Genomic DNA, 16,704 nt, shown 5'->3' with positions numbered 1-16,704 from the left:
CAAAACATTTTCCAATGATCAATATGATGTCTTCTCTGGTTAACAAATTATTTAGACCTGTATTTCTTAATTTCCATACATATGGAGATTTCCTAGCAATATTTTTTGCATTTTTGTGTTGGGTTTCTGCACTAAATGATTTAAATCCTTTGAATATATTGAGACTCTGAGATTTGTTGAGATAACATAAGGTCGATTTTTGTAAATGTTCCATGTGTTCTTGAAGAAAGTGGTATTTTGCAGTTGTTAGGTACAATATTCTACAAATACACCAAGTCAAGTCTATTAAGCATGTTGTTCAAATCTTCTATATCCTTAATGAGATTTTTTGGTTTATTTATTCCATCAGTTACTGAGAGGAATGTGTTAAAATTGCCCAATACATTTGTGAATTGCTATTTTTCCTTATATTTCTGTCAAATTTTGCTTTATATATTTTGAAGCCATATTATGATATGCATATATGTATATGTCTCTGTGTGTGTGTGTGTGTGTATGCACACGTGTGAATTAAACCATATATTCTGATGTGGCCCTCTAGCTCTAGTAAAGTTTTTTGCCATAAAGATCTATTTTATCTTATACTAACTTAGCTATGCCAGCTTTCTTTTGTTAGTGTTTATGTGGCATGTTTTTTCCATTATTTTGTTCTCTAACTTTCTATATCCCTATGTTCTAGATAAGTTTCTCCTAAATAAAATATAACTGGATTTTTAAAAATCCAATTATTGGACTTCCCTCATGGCGCAGTGGTTAAGAATCCGACTGCCAATGCAGGGGACACGGGTTCGAGCCCTGGTCCAGGAAGATCCCACATGCCATGGAGCAACTAAGCCCGTGCACCACAACTACTGAGCCTGTGCATCACAACTACTGAGCCTGTGCGCCACAACTACTGAGCCCATGTGCCACAACTACTGAAGCCCATGCACATAGAGCCCACATTCTGCAACAAGAGAAGCCACCACAGTGAGAAGCCCGCTCACTGCAACGAAGAGTAGCCCCCGCTCGCCACAACTAGAGAAAGCCCGCGCGCAGCAACAAAGACCCAATGCAGCCAAAAATAATAAAAATAAAATAAAATTCAGACATAACTGCCACAAAGAAAAATTCCAGAAAAAAATCCAATTATTTTAATCCAGTCTAGATAAAAATGGATCACTTAACTAGTTCACTTAGATATATTTAGGTTTAACTCCACCATTTTCTTTTACGCTTTCTCCTTGTCTCCTCAGTCTCTACAGTCCCTTTTCTTTCTTTTTTTTTTTGCCTTCTTTTGGATTGTTTGAGTATTTTCTTATTATACTATTTTCCTCTTCAATTGATTTGGAAGTTATATTTTTTAATTCTCTTTCTTTAGAGGTCATAAGTTAAAATCTAAGTCCTTGATTTATCAAAGTCTAATATTAAGCTTTACCTTTATTCTCCTCCTAGTCAATGCAAATATCTTTAATTACATTTACCCTTCTCCATTCTTTACTCCATTCTAAAAGTTTTATTTTATTTTATTTTATTTTGCGGTACGCGGGCCTCTCACTGCTGTGGCCTCTCCCGTTGCGGAGCACAGGCTCCGGACGCGCAGGCTCAACGGCCATGGCTCACGGGCCCAGCCGCTTCGCGGCACGTGGGATCCTCCCGGACTGGGGCACAAACCCGTGTCCCCTGCATCGGCAGGCGGACTCCCAACCACTGCGCCACCAGGGAAGCACTAAAAGTTTTATATTTTAACTCTCTCTATATTTTTATACCCTGTAAGACATCATTACATCACTACATGATTGTTCATTGAGACTTACCCACATATTTACCACTCTCTTTGCTACTCAGTCCTTCCTTACTTGCTCTGTGTTCCTTATGCCAATGACTGTTCTTTGCCTTAAGTTGTAGTTAATTTTATAAATAACACTAGTTTGTTTTGTAAATACTGAAGGTTTCTGTTCATTCACTCATTCATTCAACTAACATTTATTGAGAGTTCACTATGTGCCAGTACTTGTACAAGACATATGTCAACTTCCTCAAGTAATATTGTTTGCATTTAACTAGGTTATTCTAGGAAACCAATTATTTAAAACAACTTGCCTCTAGTGGTTAAGAGCTTGTAGAGCCATTTCAGGTCAATGGGCAGAGAGTCAGGGAAATTCTTTAACTATCAAATCACTCTCACAGTTGTCATATCTTTGTGCATAGTTTAACTTTCTACCCAAAAAGTACCTCCCAGAGAGCTTTCCTGCTTTTGAAGATTCCTTGACACATAATCATGTGTTGTCCTGAAATTATTTTTCCAGTTATTTTATTCTTTCCTAACTTCTCTTCCCAACAAGTCTATCAGCCAATGATTCCCAACTTGTAGATCACGTTTTTTTACAGGGGTCCTTAACTCTATATACTATCTGAGTATTGTTTTTAGACTGAATTAATAATATATCTTGCACATATGTGTATGTGGACTAATTCTCAAACATATACAAACACTTGAGATAAATATAATCCAAGTCAATTGAAAGGTATTAATAAGCTCATAGTAGTTTTTAATCAACATGTATTTTTTTAAAATAGACTGTAAAACTACAACTACTTTCATGTGACACCTCTATGAAATATTCTTACACAAAAATGAGTTTTTACAAAAGGTTGGAACCATTTCTATAATTGCCTAAAGACTAAGGATCTTCAGCAATCCCACTCCCGGGTATATACACAGAAACAAAACTCTAATTCGAAAATATACATGCACCCCAGTGTTCATAGCAGCACTATCTACAATAGCAAAGATATGGAAACAACCCCCAAGGGCCCATCAACAGATGATTGGCTTAAGAAAAAAAAAATACACACACACACACACACACACACACTGGAATATTACTCAGCCATAAAAAAGAATGGAATAGTGTAATTTGCAGCAACATATGGACCTAGAGAATATTTTACTTAGTGAAGTAGGTCAAAAAGAGAAAGACAAATACTATATGACATCACTTATATGTGGAATCTAAAAAATAATACAAATGAATCTATACACGAAACAGAAACAAACTCCAGATGTAGAAAAGAAGCTTATGGTTACCAAAGGGGAGGAGGGAAGGAGGAGCAAATTAGAAGTATTGGATTAACAGATACAAACTACTATACCTAAAATAGACAAGCAACAAAGATTTACTGTATAGCACAGGGAATTATAGTCAATATCTTGTAATAACCTATAATGGAATATAATCTGAAAAAAATACAACTGAATCACTTTACTGCACACCTGAAATTAATTAAATATTGTAAATCAGCTATACTTCAATTTAAAAAAGAGAGTAAGGATATTGTTATTTTCTTATTTTATATCATCCATAGCATTGTACTATACTCTGTCTAAAGAAATTACTTAATAAATGCTTGATGAATACATGAATGGCCTAAAACCTACCTTATCTGCCAATAATAATCCTGTAAAGTTTTTCTGGTCAGCTGGCTTGTTTCCAAATTTTCATTTGCTAATTTGGTAGCATCCTTCAGTGCTTTAAGCTACAACAAAGAAAAAAGCTTTTTTGGTACATTTCATCCATTTGTTACCATCACGCCAATTCACCTGTAGGTCTAGGTATGAGCAGCAGAAGCACAAGTGTATAACTTTTTGTGTATTACTGTCTTGTCTTCCAAAATATATTTTATATAAGCACCTTGGGGCAGAACTGAGAAGAGCCTCAATATTTGTCTAAGAAACAAACATTATACCTTGAAACTTCTAAGTAATTAGTTTATCAATTAATATAAAGAAATGCCAATCAATCAAGATGGCATATTGAGCACAGGCATCTTATCTTCTACCTAAAATCCCATGGTTACAGAAAAGATATCTATCTCTCTATCCATATCCACTACCATCATCACAACCATACCTATACATGTATTTTATAATTATATCTACACATCCATATCTCATTATAAAAGAATAAGTGTATAACAACATAGGATAACAAGTAAAATAAAATCAGCAAAATATATGGAGGAAAGTATAAAACAGACAGAAATATCCACAGAGAATATCGACAGAGAAATAAAACCAGAGGAAACAAAACCCTAAAATGTGCAGAAGTCGTCTATCACAGTTAGCGACAGTTTGTGGCAACTCCACGACTAGAGTCAACTGATATAAACTTTCACTGGAAGACATAAGAGAAGACCTCAACAAATGTGAAGACATACTACATTCCTAGATGAGGAAACCCAATTTTTTATAAAGATAAAATTTCTTTCAAAATTAACATAACAATGCAATTACAATAAAAATGGTAATACAATCTTTTTTAAAAATTTTATTGGAGTATAGTTGATTTACAATGTTGTATTAGTTTCAGGTGTACAGCAAAGTTAATCAGTTATACATATACATATATCCACTTTTTTTCTTTTTTTAGATTCTTTTGGTAATAGGATCTTTATTTTATTTATTTATTTATTTATTTTTGACTGCTTTGGGTCTTCGCTGCTGTGCACGGGCTTTCCCAGAGGGGGCTACTCTTCACTGAGATGTGCGGGCTTCTCTTGTTGCGGTGCATGGGCTCTACGTGCGCGGGATTCAGTAGTTGTGGCTCACAGGCTCTAGAGCGCAGGCTCAGTAGTTGTGGTGCATGGGCTTAGTTGCTCCGCAGCATGTGGGATCTTCCTGGATCAGGGCTCGAACCCGTGTCCTCTGCATTGGCAGGCGGATTCTTAACCACCGTGCCACCAGGGAAGCCTTGGTAATAGGATCTTTAAAATAGAAGTTGACAAGCTAATTCTTAGGTTCATATGAAGAGAAACTCTATAAGAATATGCAAATACATCCTAGGAAAAAACCAATGAGGAGGCACTTGTCCTTACACATCATAATTTAATAATTAAACATAGTAATTAAAACAGGGCAGAAACAGACCAATATGTCAGTGGAGTAGATAGTCCTTAAATCTATGTAAATATATGAAGCTGGTTTACAATAAAGGCAGAATTTTAAATCAGTAGAAATAATAGGCTAACCTCTTAGGGGAAAGAAATTGAGTTGAAGCCTGACCTCAGAAAACACAGATATAAACTCTAGATAGAATAAAAAGCTAGAAATTACATATCACACACACATTATTAGGAGAATATATAGAAAGACTTTTTTTTTACATCTTTATTGGAGTATAATTGCTTTACAATGCTGTGTTAGTTTCTGCTGTATAACAAAGTGAATCAGCTATATTTATACATATATCCCCATATCCCCTCCCTCTCGCGTCTCCCTCCCACCCTCCTTATGCCACCCCTCTACGTGGTCACAAAGCACCAAGCTGATCTCCCTGTGCGGCTGCTTACCACTAGCTATCTATTTTACATTTGGTAGTGTATATATGTCCATGCCACTCTCTCACTTCATCCCAGCTTCTCCTTCCCCCTCCCCGTGTCCTCAAGTCCATTCTCTACATCTGCGTCATTATTCCTGTCCTGCCCCTAGGTTCATGAGAACCATTTTTTTTTAGAGTCCATATATATGTGTTAGCATATGGCATTTGTTTTTCTCTTTCTTCACTCTGTATGACAGACTCTAGGTCCATCCACCTCACTGCAAATAACTCAATTTCATTTCTTTTTATGGCTAATATTCCATTGTATATATGTGCCACATCTTCGTTATCCATTCTTCTGTCAGTGGACACTTCGGTTGCTTCCATGTCCGGCTATTGTAAATAGTGCTGCAATGAACATTGTGGTACATGTCTCTTTTCAAATTATGGCTTTCTCAGGGTATATGCCCAGTAGTGGGACTGCTGGGTCATATGGCCATTCTATTTCTAGTTTTATAAGGAACCTCCATACTGCTCTCCATAGTGGTTCTATCAATTTACATTCCCACCAACAGTGCAAGAGGGTTCCCTTTTCTCCACACCCTCTCCAGTATTTATTGTTTGTAGCTTTATTTATTTATTTTTTTGGTACACGGGCCTCTCACTGTTGTGGCCTCTCCCGTTGCCGAGCAACAGGCTCCAGACGCGCAGGCTCAGCGGCCATGGCTCACGGGCCCAGCCGCTCCGCGGCATGTGGGATCTTCCCGGACCGGGGCACGAACCCGTGTCCCCTGCATCGGCAGGCGGACTCTCAACCACTGCGCCACCAGGGAAGCCCTGTTTGTAGATTTTTTTTGATGATGGCCACTCTGACCAGTGTGAGGTGATACCTCGCTGTGGTTTTGATTTGCATTTCTCTAATGATTAGTGATGCTGAGCATCCTTAGAAAGGCATCTTTATAATTTTGGTTTGCCAGACACTATTGGTCGCCCTTGAATACTCATTTCTCTTGGTAGGCAGAGCCCCAATTTTGTTCAGTTGCTCAATCTTCTTCCATTTATTTTAGACGTAAACCCTGATGAGTCTAGCCATTTGTAGCAATGTCATTCTTCTCGCTAGTGACTGGTTTAGGCATGATAATGTGATATAATTCTAGGCAATGAGACATGAGGGGAAATCTGCTGTGGCGTAAGGGAAAGGTTGGAGAGGGCTCTCAAAGTGAGACTCTAGGCTGCATATTGTGTGTCTGGCCAGCATGCCTTCAGCTGGAGCAGCCACTCTGTTAGTTCCCATGAGAAAAGCTAACCAAGTCAACTTTCTGAAGATGAAGATTAGAAAGAGAGAAAAGCCAGGGTCGTTGATGATATTATTGAGTCATCAAATTAACTAACTGTAGAGCTGCCCTAACTTCGGACTTTTGATACAGAAGGTAATACTTTTTCCCTATTGTTTAAAGCAATTGAGAGAGAGTTTTCTGTAAGTTGTAACCAAAGGTATGCTAATTGATACAAATCTAGAAAGCTTAGTAAGTGAACAACAGAACTTAAAATCCCCAAAGAAAAAAAGTGACAGATTTGACTTCATAAAATTTTAAATATTTCCAAGAGATAAGAAAAATGAAGTTAAAAAGCAAGAAACAGAATGGGACAAAAATATATAAAACATATTCAAAAGACATATATCTTGTATGGACTTACATCCAGTGTGTGTGTGTACATGTGTATACACGTATATGTGTATATATATGAAAACTCTTATAAAGATACACAAAGCTACAGAAAAATGGGCAAATAATATCAACTACTGGTTAGGACTCTGGGAAGTGGGGTCTGTCCTGTACTGTCAGTGGAAATTCAAACTGAAACCTTTTTTGGAAAGGCAGTTCATTACTCTCTAATAAAACTTAAACTTCATGCACCCTTACCCTTGACCAAAAAATTTCACTTCTATGAATCTAGCCTAGATTTCACTTGTGTGAAAGAAGTTTTCACTTGTGTGCTCGAATATATGGGTACAAGGATGTTCATTGCTTTATCATTTGTAATCATAAAAAGATGGAAATGACCTAAGTGTCGTGAATGGGGAGTGATTAAACATATTAAAATACAGGTATATTATGGGTCTATATATAGTGATATGGAAAAAGCTCCAAGATGCAGAATTAGTTTTAAAAAAGGAAGTTGCCAAATAATACATATGGGAAGATCCAATTTATGTTAAAAACTATCATGGCATATGTATACACACAGATACATGGAAAAGAGAACTTTAAGGCTGTAGTTCAAACCATAAGGTGAAGATTGAAGTAGGTCTTTCACACTTTGAAACTTCTACACTGAATCATTTACAATGAGAATGTACTCCTGTATTACTTGTGTAATTTAAAAAAAAACTAGAGGGAAAAATAGCAGAACGCTGCAAAGCTGAGGATCCTTTCTACTCTCTAATACTGTCTGCAGCATTTCTCCTTGTTCTTTAAGTGAGATTCATACTCACATAAAGGGACATATTCCAGTTTCAGAATTCCTTGGATGTCAGTGAGTTTCCCACTACTCTGAACTTGGTTTGAACCCACTGAGAACAAGCAGAGCCATACATTTCACACCAAGGGACTAAAAGGATACATACATTATAAATCAGTATTTTGGTAGGAGACCAATGGACACACTCTATAACACTTGGCCTTTTCTCCTCCTCCCTACTGTTCTTCTCCTCTTTCATTTTAGAAGGGCATGTACATGACCTACCAAATTTCTCTTTTTACAATTTACCAGGAAATTGGAGAAAATGTTTAGGTGCACATAACAGAATAAATTGAAGAAAAGTAAAAATCAGCTAAGAAATTACTTTGGGCTCCTAAGAATCAAAATAATAATAAAAAACATGTTACAAATAATGATCCCCAAATGTTATTTTATACAGAGAACCATGCTACATGAAAAACAAATGTAGAGTTTTTATGTACAGTAATAGATAGTACTCTAGTGAAATATAATTGACATTGCTAGATCAGACTTCAAAAATTATACAATACTGTTGGAAAACTGTCTATTAAGTAGAAATCTATAAATCAAGTCACTTTTTCAATGACCTACATCTTAATTTCAGAGTTGATTCCTTCATTCATAAAAACAATGGTCATATTAAACTAAAAGTTAGAATATTCAATATTTGTTTTCGGAAATATTCTGACCTTATTAATTCATGGTCTTCATCTGTTAAGTTCTCCCACACAATTGCTATGTGAAAATTCAATCAAATGGATTAAGTCCTGTAGTTTTTGCACTTGTATTTTAAAAGGCAGATATATTAAGGTACAATTCATTTCCAGCTTATTGGAATATCTTGGTGACTCTATAAGGTTTGAATACTTAACTAAATACCTCACTAAATATTTATTTTTAACTGTATTAATTAGCTGAATGAGACCTATCAAAATATCTTTTCAGAGAGAACACTAGCTAACAAAATGCTCATGTATCAAAAACTCAGCACAGAGTCTAGATGAGAGGGGCAAATTCATAAAAATAATCAGTGGGTACTCCTTCGATTTCTCTTCAGATTTTATGTACCCTTTATGACGTCATTAGATGACTACTTGGATCAATCATTCTCAGACTAACACTCTTCATATTTGATGAGAGATTCAAGGTCACTAATATTTTTATCAAAAATACACTTACAAGATTGAAAACAGCCATTTGGCTCTTTTAAATAGTAATGATTTCAAATATTCTTCTTGAGTCATAGGACCAAGAATACCATTGATTAGCAAACATTTATAGATGCTAAATATCCTGCAGGATATGTTTGAGGCTGCCTCCCTGGCCAGTTAATTCCTATAGTTTCTTTTCAGGAAAACTGAAATCAACCATTCTTTTATTTGATTAAATATTCAAAGTGCTAAGGGAACATATTCAATGACAGCTTGCTCTGTACTAAGAAGTCTCTTTTCTCTTTCAATATTAAAAGTTCAGCTCTGTAAATATAATGAAAACCATTCTCACCTTCTCATAAAGCAGCTGAGGTAAATTCTGTTGCTGCCTGTCCTGAAAACACTCATAAAGTTGGAGCAGCCTAGCACATAATACTTGTTCTTGATTGAAGAGAGGATGATGACTGAATTGCAAACCCACAATGTTGAGATCTAATTGGTACCTTTCCCTTTGATCTTCCATTTTGTTCCTAATAGAGCTTTCTAGATCAGATTTCACTGCCTTTTAAAGAAAAATATTTACAGGATATTAATTTTATTCTATTTCTTTTGAAATTACAAGTAACTTCTTAAAAAAGTAATATGTTAACTGTAAGAAAATTGAGATACAGAAAAAAAAACAATTATTTGCCCCTTCTTCCTCAAAATTGATTATAGCCCTTGATTTCATAAAATATATTTATACTGCAGCATTTTAATCATCTTGCTATAAATTACTGTCATCTACCTTACTATTGTGTGCTGGTAGAGGTTGAACTTTCAAGTTATAAGCCGCCAAATAATTTCCTATAGAAGCACTATGAAAAATGGTGTTTAGAACTGGTGGGTCAATAGTTCACTATGTGATGTTCTAACAGTCATCTGTGGCCAGAGTTAAATGACAAACCCTTATTAAAACATTGTTCTTAAGTGAATATGTTGGTAATTCCCTGGAAAATTCCCTGGAGGAGCCTGGACTCTCTAAGCAAATGTTACTTTATAAGGAGACCATCTTTCTTTATACATGACACTGTCTCCATTTGTAAACCAGATTGTCCCTAAATTAGTTGAAGTCCGTAGGCCTTAGATTGTATTAAAAATGATTCAACAGTGTTTTAGTACACTACTTTGAATTTAAGTACTTATGATTGAATATTCATGTGATTAGTTTTCAGTGATACAGTTTGAGAAGGTTAGTGGGTTACTTAGCACGTACAGCTTAATTCATGAATGGCTAGCCACTCCTGATTTGAGCCATGACTGCAACCACCTAAAAAAAACAGCATGAGCTCTTTCTAGATCAATCTGTAGTAGTAGAACATACCCTCCAGTCTGTGTCATTGCTATTACACCTGTTATTACACCGAAAAAACTGCTGTCCCACCCCTGATCTGGTGTGGCATATCCAGTGCTTCTCAAGGACTGTAGGTCACCAGGATGATGCCTACATCTCTCCCTCCTTCCTCTCTCCTGAGCTAGGAATCTCCTTCTTTTTCCTCTCTGGGTTGAGGGGAGGCAAGAAAATAGTCATAAAGCTTGTTTTTGTTTTATCCTTATATTGTAAGTCTCTATTCTCAATGTAAAGGCCAACTCAGAAAGGGAAACCTGCACTTAATTCCACCTATAAAATTTAGTAATCAGTAGTAAATTGGTCATTAACCAGGCAAAACCACCAAGGAAATAAACAGTTTCCATTTTAAAGAACCAAATTATAACTGAATAATTTTGGAAATTCAAGTTGCTAAGCTAGAGATGCCTGTCTTATTAAGCTGATTCAGTACTGGACGAATAACCATGTTGCTTACTTGCTTTGGGTTTCTACTGGAATAACACAAACCTCTGCCCCCAGATCTGTCCTATTCAATACCTACTGATTGTGGTGCTCAGATGCTAGAGAAGGGTAACTGAGATGGCGGAATATCCAACAGCAGTCAAAGGAAGCAAGTTTAGACTGGAAAGCAAAAGCTAAAGGTGGAAGTAGGCTTCAAATATTTGAAGAGCTGTCACATAAGTGAAGCAGTTTATGAGTTCTTTATGGCCAAAGTCAAAAGAGCAATAGTGATCCAGGAGGCAGATTTTAATTCACACAGAAAACAATAAACAATTGGAACTGCCTAATACTGGAATGAGTTCTCTTGGGAGATAGTAAGCTCCATGACACTGGTTAAAAGCAGCAGTTGACTGAAGGAATTATGTGAACTTCTAGAACGAGGTAAGTGTGTTAGACCATAAGAACAAAGATCTAGGCAACAATGAATCAAAAACCAGATGAAAGTACAAAAACATCCATGCTGTTACATAGCATAACAAGTTAAGAAAACAGATTTTCAGAGACCCAGATATTGGAGTTTGATCAGATATGGACTTTAAAGTAGCTTTATTATTGTGTTTTAAAAAGAGTAAAAGATAAAATACATGAAAAGATGAGAAGATGAAAACATGGAGCATTCCACAAGAAAACTGGAATATATACAGAAGAATCAAATGTCAAATGAACACTTTGAAGCTAAAAATATACTGAAAATATCTAAAATTAAGAATTCATTAGACGGGTGATTCTGGAAATATAGTGGCCATATAGTTTTAGATCCAGGCATACTTCATTTCATTGTACCTTGCTTTATTGTACTTCTCAGATGTCGTGTTTATTTTTTACAAATTCTTTAATTTGTAAAACTTGATTCATGGCAACCCTTTGTTGAGCAAGTCTGTCAGCACGATTTGTCCAACAGCATTTGCTCAATTCCCGTCTCTGTGTCATATTTTGGTACTTCTTGCAATATTTCAAACTTTCTCATTATTATATTTGTAATGGTGATCTGTGGTCTGTGATCTTTTTTTATTTTATTTTATTTTATTTTTTGGTCTGTGATCTTTGATGCTACTACTGCAAAAAGGTTATGACTCCCTGAAAGCTCAGATGACAACATTTTTTAGCAATAAAGTATTTTTTAATTCAGGTATGTACATTGGGGTTTTTTTAGACATAATGCTATTGAATACTTAATAAACTACAGGGTAGCATAAACGTAACTTTTACATGCACATGTATAAAATCCAGGTAAATGTATAAGAGGAATGCCAGAAGAAGGAGTAAAGGGCATATAGTAAATAATTAGGCAAAACTAGTCAACAAAAAACAAGCAAATGAGACCTGGGGTAATAGAGGTATGACAGAGTATTAAAGTACCTGGCCGAGGCAACAGCAAAGAGAGGATTTTGATACTCAGGGAGCTATTATCTCTGCTTCAATGGCCCTTATGTTATTTTTATTCCAGTGAGAAACCCCAAATGAACCTTGCCTCCATGGCTGGCTGAGCAGAGTAAAAAATGTAGAGAAGATAGAAGGGAAAGGCAGGCAGAGGCATTTGTGTGGCACTAATTTGAGAACATTACCTGTTAAGGATGCTGCTACAGAATGAATTTTAATACTCAGTTTACATGCTTGGTGAAGTGACATTTACATTTATTCCCAACTCTAAGAGTCCATGAAATACTGAAATTAGCTTGGATGAAGCTAGAACAGACGCAGTTGAGGAAAAATTACTTGTTCAGCCCAGTAGTTTCCAATTTGGGATTCCAGATGGTTACAAAGGTTAATCTGGATAGTGGTTAATGTTTATCCAAAAATTATATTTTCTGCATTTACTTATCATTGCTTTGTTCATTCAGTTATTCATGCACTCACTCATTCATTCAGCAAACTGCCATTGTTTCAAGGATCTCCTTCTCCAAGAGCAATGGTCTCCGATAATTATGTTAAAAGATCTGTGCTATATCTTGAGCAAAATTTAAATAAAACACACTGTCACCATAACATGCAAAAGTTATGCCATGTAACAGCAAAAAACAAGATAAAATAAATACCAGGGATTTCCCTTCCTTCCTCTTTTATCCTTTTATTTTTAAATTTTTTAATGGAGATGGATTTTATAGTAACCAAACTGGGGAAAAACGGAAAGATATTGCACTGTTGGGTGGGGGTGAGGGGGTCATTTATAAAATCTTGGTAAATGTGTTATACTATGAATTACGATGAGGCAGAGACATTGCCAGGCTCTCATGGTGTTATAGGCACCATGGAGAAAACAGGATTTTCTAAGATTATGCCAGTCAACTGGTGTTTTTTTCTTCTAAATTATACAGGACCCTAAAAGCTTACATCTACTGAAGTGATGAGTTCCATTACAAATAATATAAGTATTCATTGAGTGTCTGCTATATGGTAGGCATTTGGATATGTGCTAGTGATTTAAAAAAACAAAACAAAAAGAAAACCTTACCCTGGTTACAGTCAAGCAGGGAAGAGATTAGGTAAACAGAAGACTTAGATACAGATTGAGCCTTAACAAAACTGCAACCCAGTCTGAAATCAGTTAAGTCCCTGATTGGATTAAGATGATTATCCACACTCAATATGCCTAAAAACTAGAGGAACAAACTTTTCTGCAAGAAGATATGATCTAGAGTTTCTACAACTTTTCATATATAATATATGGACTATAATAAAAAAATACCAACTATAATAAAAGACAGGACTAAAAGCGCAAAATCAAGAGAGAAGAACAAATAATAAAAACAGATTTTCAAGGACCCAGATATTGAAGTTACCAGATATGGACTTTAAAGTAGCTATTATTAATGTGTTATAAAAATAGAGTAAAAGGGGGCTTCCCTGGTGGCACAGTGGTTAAGAATCCGCCTACCAATTCAGGGGACAAGGGTTCGAGCCCTGGTCCAGGAAGATCCCAAATGCCGCAGAGCAACTAAGCCCATGCGCCACCACTGAAGCCTGCACGCCTAGAGCCTGTGCTCAGCAACAAGAGAAGCCACTGCAATGAGAAGCCCGCGCACCACAACTAAGAGTAGCCCTGACTCGCTGCAACTAGAGAAAGCCCGCACACAGCAACAAAGACCCAACGCAGCCAAGAAAAAAAAAAAAAAAGCCATCAGCTAAAACTGTTAGAGGTTTTGTCTACTCCAGTTATGGGTTACAGCAAGGAATTCTGAAGCGGCTAGGGGAGTCTACTCCCCAGAAAATTTTATGACAAGCCTTCACACTAAAGAGAAACTATTGGAAGTGGAATAAAACTTGAGATGGTCAGGGACCACAGAGATTAATAGAAGATACAGAAAATAATCTGGGAAGGAGAATACAGCCTCTATATTGTTTAACACTACACAAAAACAACAGAATTCTGTGACATCAGAAAAGCTATCTGAAACAAGCTTTTTTCCTAAAATTTCAGGAAAATTAATTTAATATAAGAATGAACAGCAGAAAAGGCTCAAGATTAAATCTATACAAAGTTTCTATAATAAAAATGAATAAACAGTAATATAATATCCCCACAATCAAAGCATAACAGAAAGACATTCAAAAACATAAAAATAGAAATGTGGATTACAAAACAAGCCAAAAGACATTAAGAAAATTTATGACATTAAAGAACACAAACCAGAATTTGGAAAACTCAGAAATGAGGTAACAATACAGTAATAGAAATAATTTTAAAAACTTTAAGTATTTAGATATTAAGCCTAAGCTAGAAGGAACACAAAAACAAAGATCACAGAATGCTTTTTCCTTAAGGTAAAAAAAAGAGAAATCTTTTCAAGTAAAAAATAAATGAAGAAGGGGAAATAATTCATTAGATGGATCTAACAGGAGATTAAACACAGTAGAAAGTTAGCTAAGTGAACTAGAGGGCAGGGCAACAGAAAATATTCAGACTAAACTCAGAGGGAAAAAGGGATGAAAAAAATGCAAAAGCAGAAGATAAAAACGGATATGTATACTTGATGTTCCAGAACACAAAGAGAAAGAGATTAGGGCAGAAGCAGTATTTGCTAAGATAATGGCAGAGGATTTTCCAAAACGGATGCATAACATGGAGGCATACATTGAGGAAGCCCTAATAGCCCAAAGCAGGATCAATATAAAGAAAAAGCATACCTTAACATATTACAATGGAAGTCACACCTTAACATATTGTAGTAGAAAACCAAAGACAAAGAGAAAAACTGAAAACCACAGTAAGACTTTAAGCTGACTTTTCAGTAGAAACAATGAGATTCAGAAATAAGTGGAAAGTTATCTTCAAAGTGCTAAAAGAAGAATAACAACCAACCCAGAATTCTAGACCATTTACTTCAATGGTGTGCTGGAACTTCTCCACTGGACTCCCAGAATTCCATAATGGCACTCTTGTCCATGGGTGATTGTCAAAATCAGTGTTCTCTGGATAGAAAGATGGTAGAAAACTCTTATTCTGACATAATGATGATGTCAGTCTTCCAGTTTTGCTCATCTCTATCAAGATTGTTTTGGCTATTCAGGGTCCTTAGAAGTTCCCTATGAATTTGAGAATTGTTTTCCTATTTCTGTGAAAAATACCATTGGGATTTTGATAGGGATTGCATTGAATTTGTATATTGCTTTGGGTAGTATGGACATTTTAACAATACTAAGTCTTCCAATCCACAAACACAGGATGTGCTTCCATTGGACAGTCTTTTATTTTTTTTAAATATGTCTATAATAGAAAACATTCCCACAAATAAATTTCCAGGGCAAGATGGATTCAGCAGTGAATTCTCCCAAACATTTAAGGAAGAAATAACACCAATGTTATACAATTCTCCCAGAGAAGAGAAAAAGAGGGAACACACCCCAAACTGTGTTGAAGCCAGTGTAACCTAGATGGAAATCTGACAAGAACATTACAAGGAAGAAAAATCAAAGAAAAAGTTATCTCAGGAACATGTATGCAAAAGTCCTGAACAAAATATTAGAAAATCAAATTCAGTAATATATAAAAAGAAAATGTATCACAAATGGGATTTATTTCAGAAATATTTGAAAATCAGTGTAATTCACCACATTAAAAGTTAAGAAAATACTATTACACTACTTAATAGGCTTAGAGAAAGCATTTGATAAATGTCAACACTCATTCATGATAAAAATCTTTGTATATGTCTTTAATTTTAAAAGTAGGACAATTGGGCTTCCCTGGTGGCGCAGTGGTTGAGAGTCCGCCTGCCAATGCAGGGGACACAGGTTCGTGCCCCGCTCCGGGAAGATCCCACATGCCGCGGAGCGGCTAGGCCCATGAGCCATGGCCGCTGAGCCTCCGCATCCGGAGTCTGTGCTCCGCAATGGGAGAGGCCACAGTACCGCAAAAAAAAAAAAAAAAAAAGTAGGACAATTAATTAAAGCTTAAATGCATTTTGCATGGTAAAATGGTAAAAGATTTTCTTAGCAGCAAAAAGTTTTGGTGTATTTTTAGAAAATCCTGAAAGAAATTTATGAGTGGTACAAAGATATAAAAAACATACTACAACATAAGGAAGACTTGTTTTAAAATTTTCTAGTTTCTCTGGGAAAGAAACAGAAACTGTGGAGAAGAAAAGAGAGCATATATCATAAAGAAAGAAGATCCTCACATGTTACAGAAAGAGAAAGAGACCTCCAAAAGTATAAATCTCTTCAGTTTAGAGAGAAATCTCATTTCCTATGGAGGCTGAGAAGTAACAGCCTTATAAGGAACTAAGTGCTCTTGCTGTTAAAATGTTGCAGTTGCTGGAATATGCAAGAAACACAGAACTGCAACTGTAAAGAAAAAGCATTAACTACAGAAGGCATATAATTACTAGAAGAGAAGAAGTAACTCACAGGTTTAAAGCAACAGAGGGACTAGAGAATG

General features: G+C 35.9%; 1 protein-coding gene across 1 annotated transcript in view; it reads right to left on the bottom strand.

Annotated features, from left to right (window-relative positions):
• CC2D2B (coiled-coil and C2 domain containing 2B) overlaps positions 1-16,704 on the bottom strand; it is a 110,535-nt gene that overhangs the window by 68,739 nt on the left and 25,092 nt on the right. The window contains exons 10-11 of the mRNA XM_089897289.1: positions 9,309-9,518; positions 3,422-3,519 (exon numbers count right to left, since the gene is read on the bottom strand). Coding sequence (XP_089753415.1) covers positions 3,422-3,519; positions 9,309-9,518 — 308 coding nt within the window. The remainder of the gene's footprint in view (positions 1-3,421; positions 3,520-9,308; positions 9,519-16,704) is intronic.

Source organism: Delphinapterus leucas, chromosome 16 (assembly GCF_059928025.1).
Source record: "Delphinapterus leucas isolate spDelLeu-1000000601 "Yukka" chromosome 16, BTC_Dleu_Yukka2, whole genome shotgun sequence".
Classification (NCBI taxonomy): Eukaryota; Metazoa; Chordata; class Mammalia; order Artiodactyla; family Monodontidae; genus Delphinapterus; species Delphinapterus leucas.
This window is presented reverse-complemented; position numbering and strand designations above follow the sequence as displayed.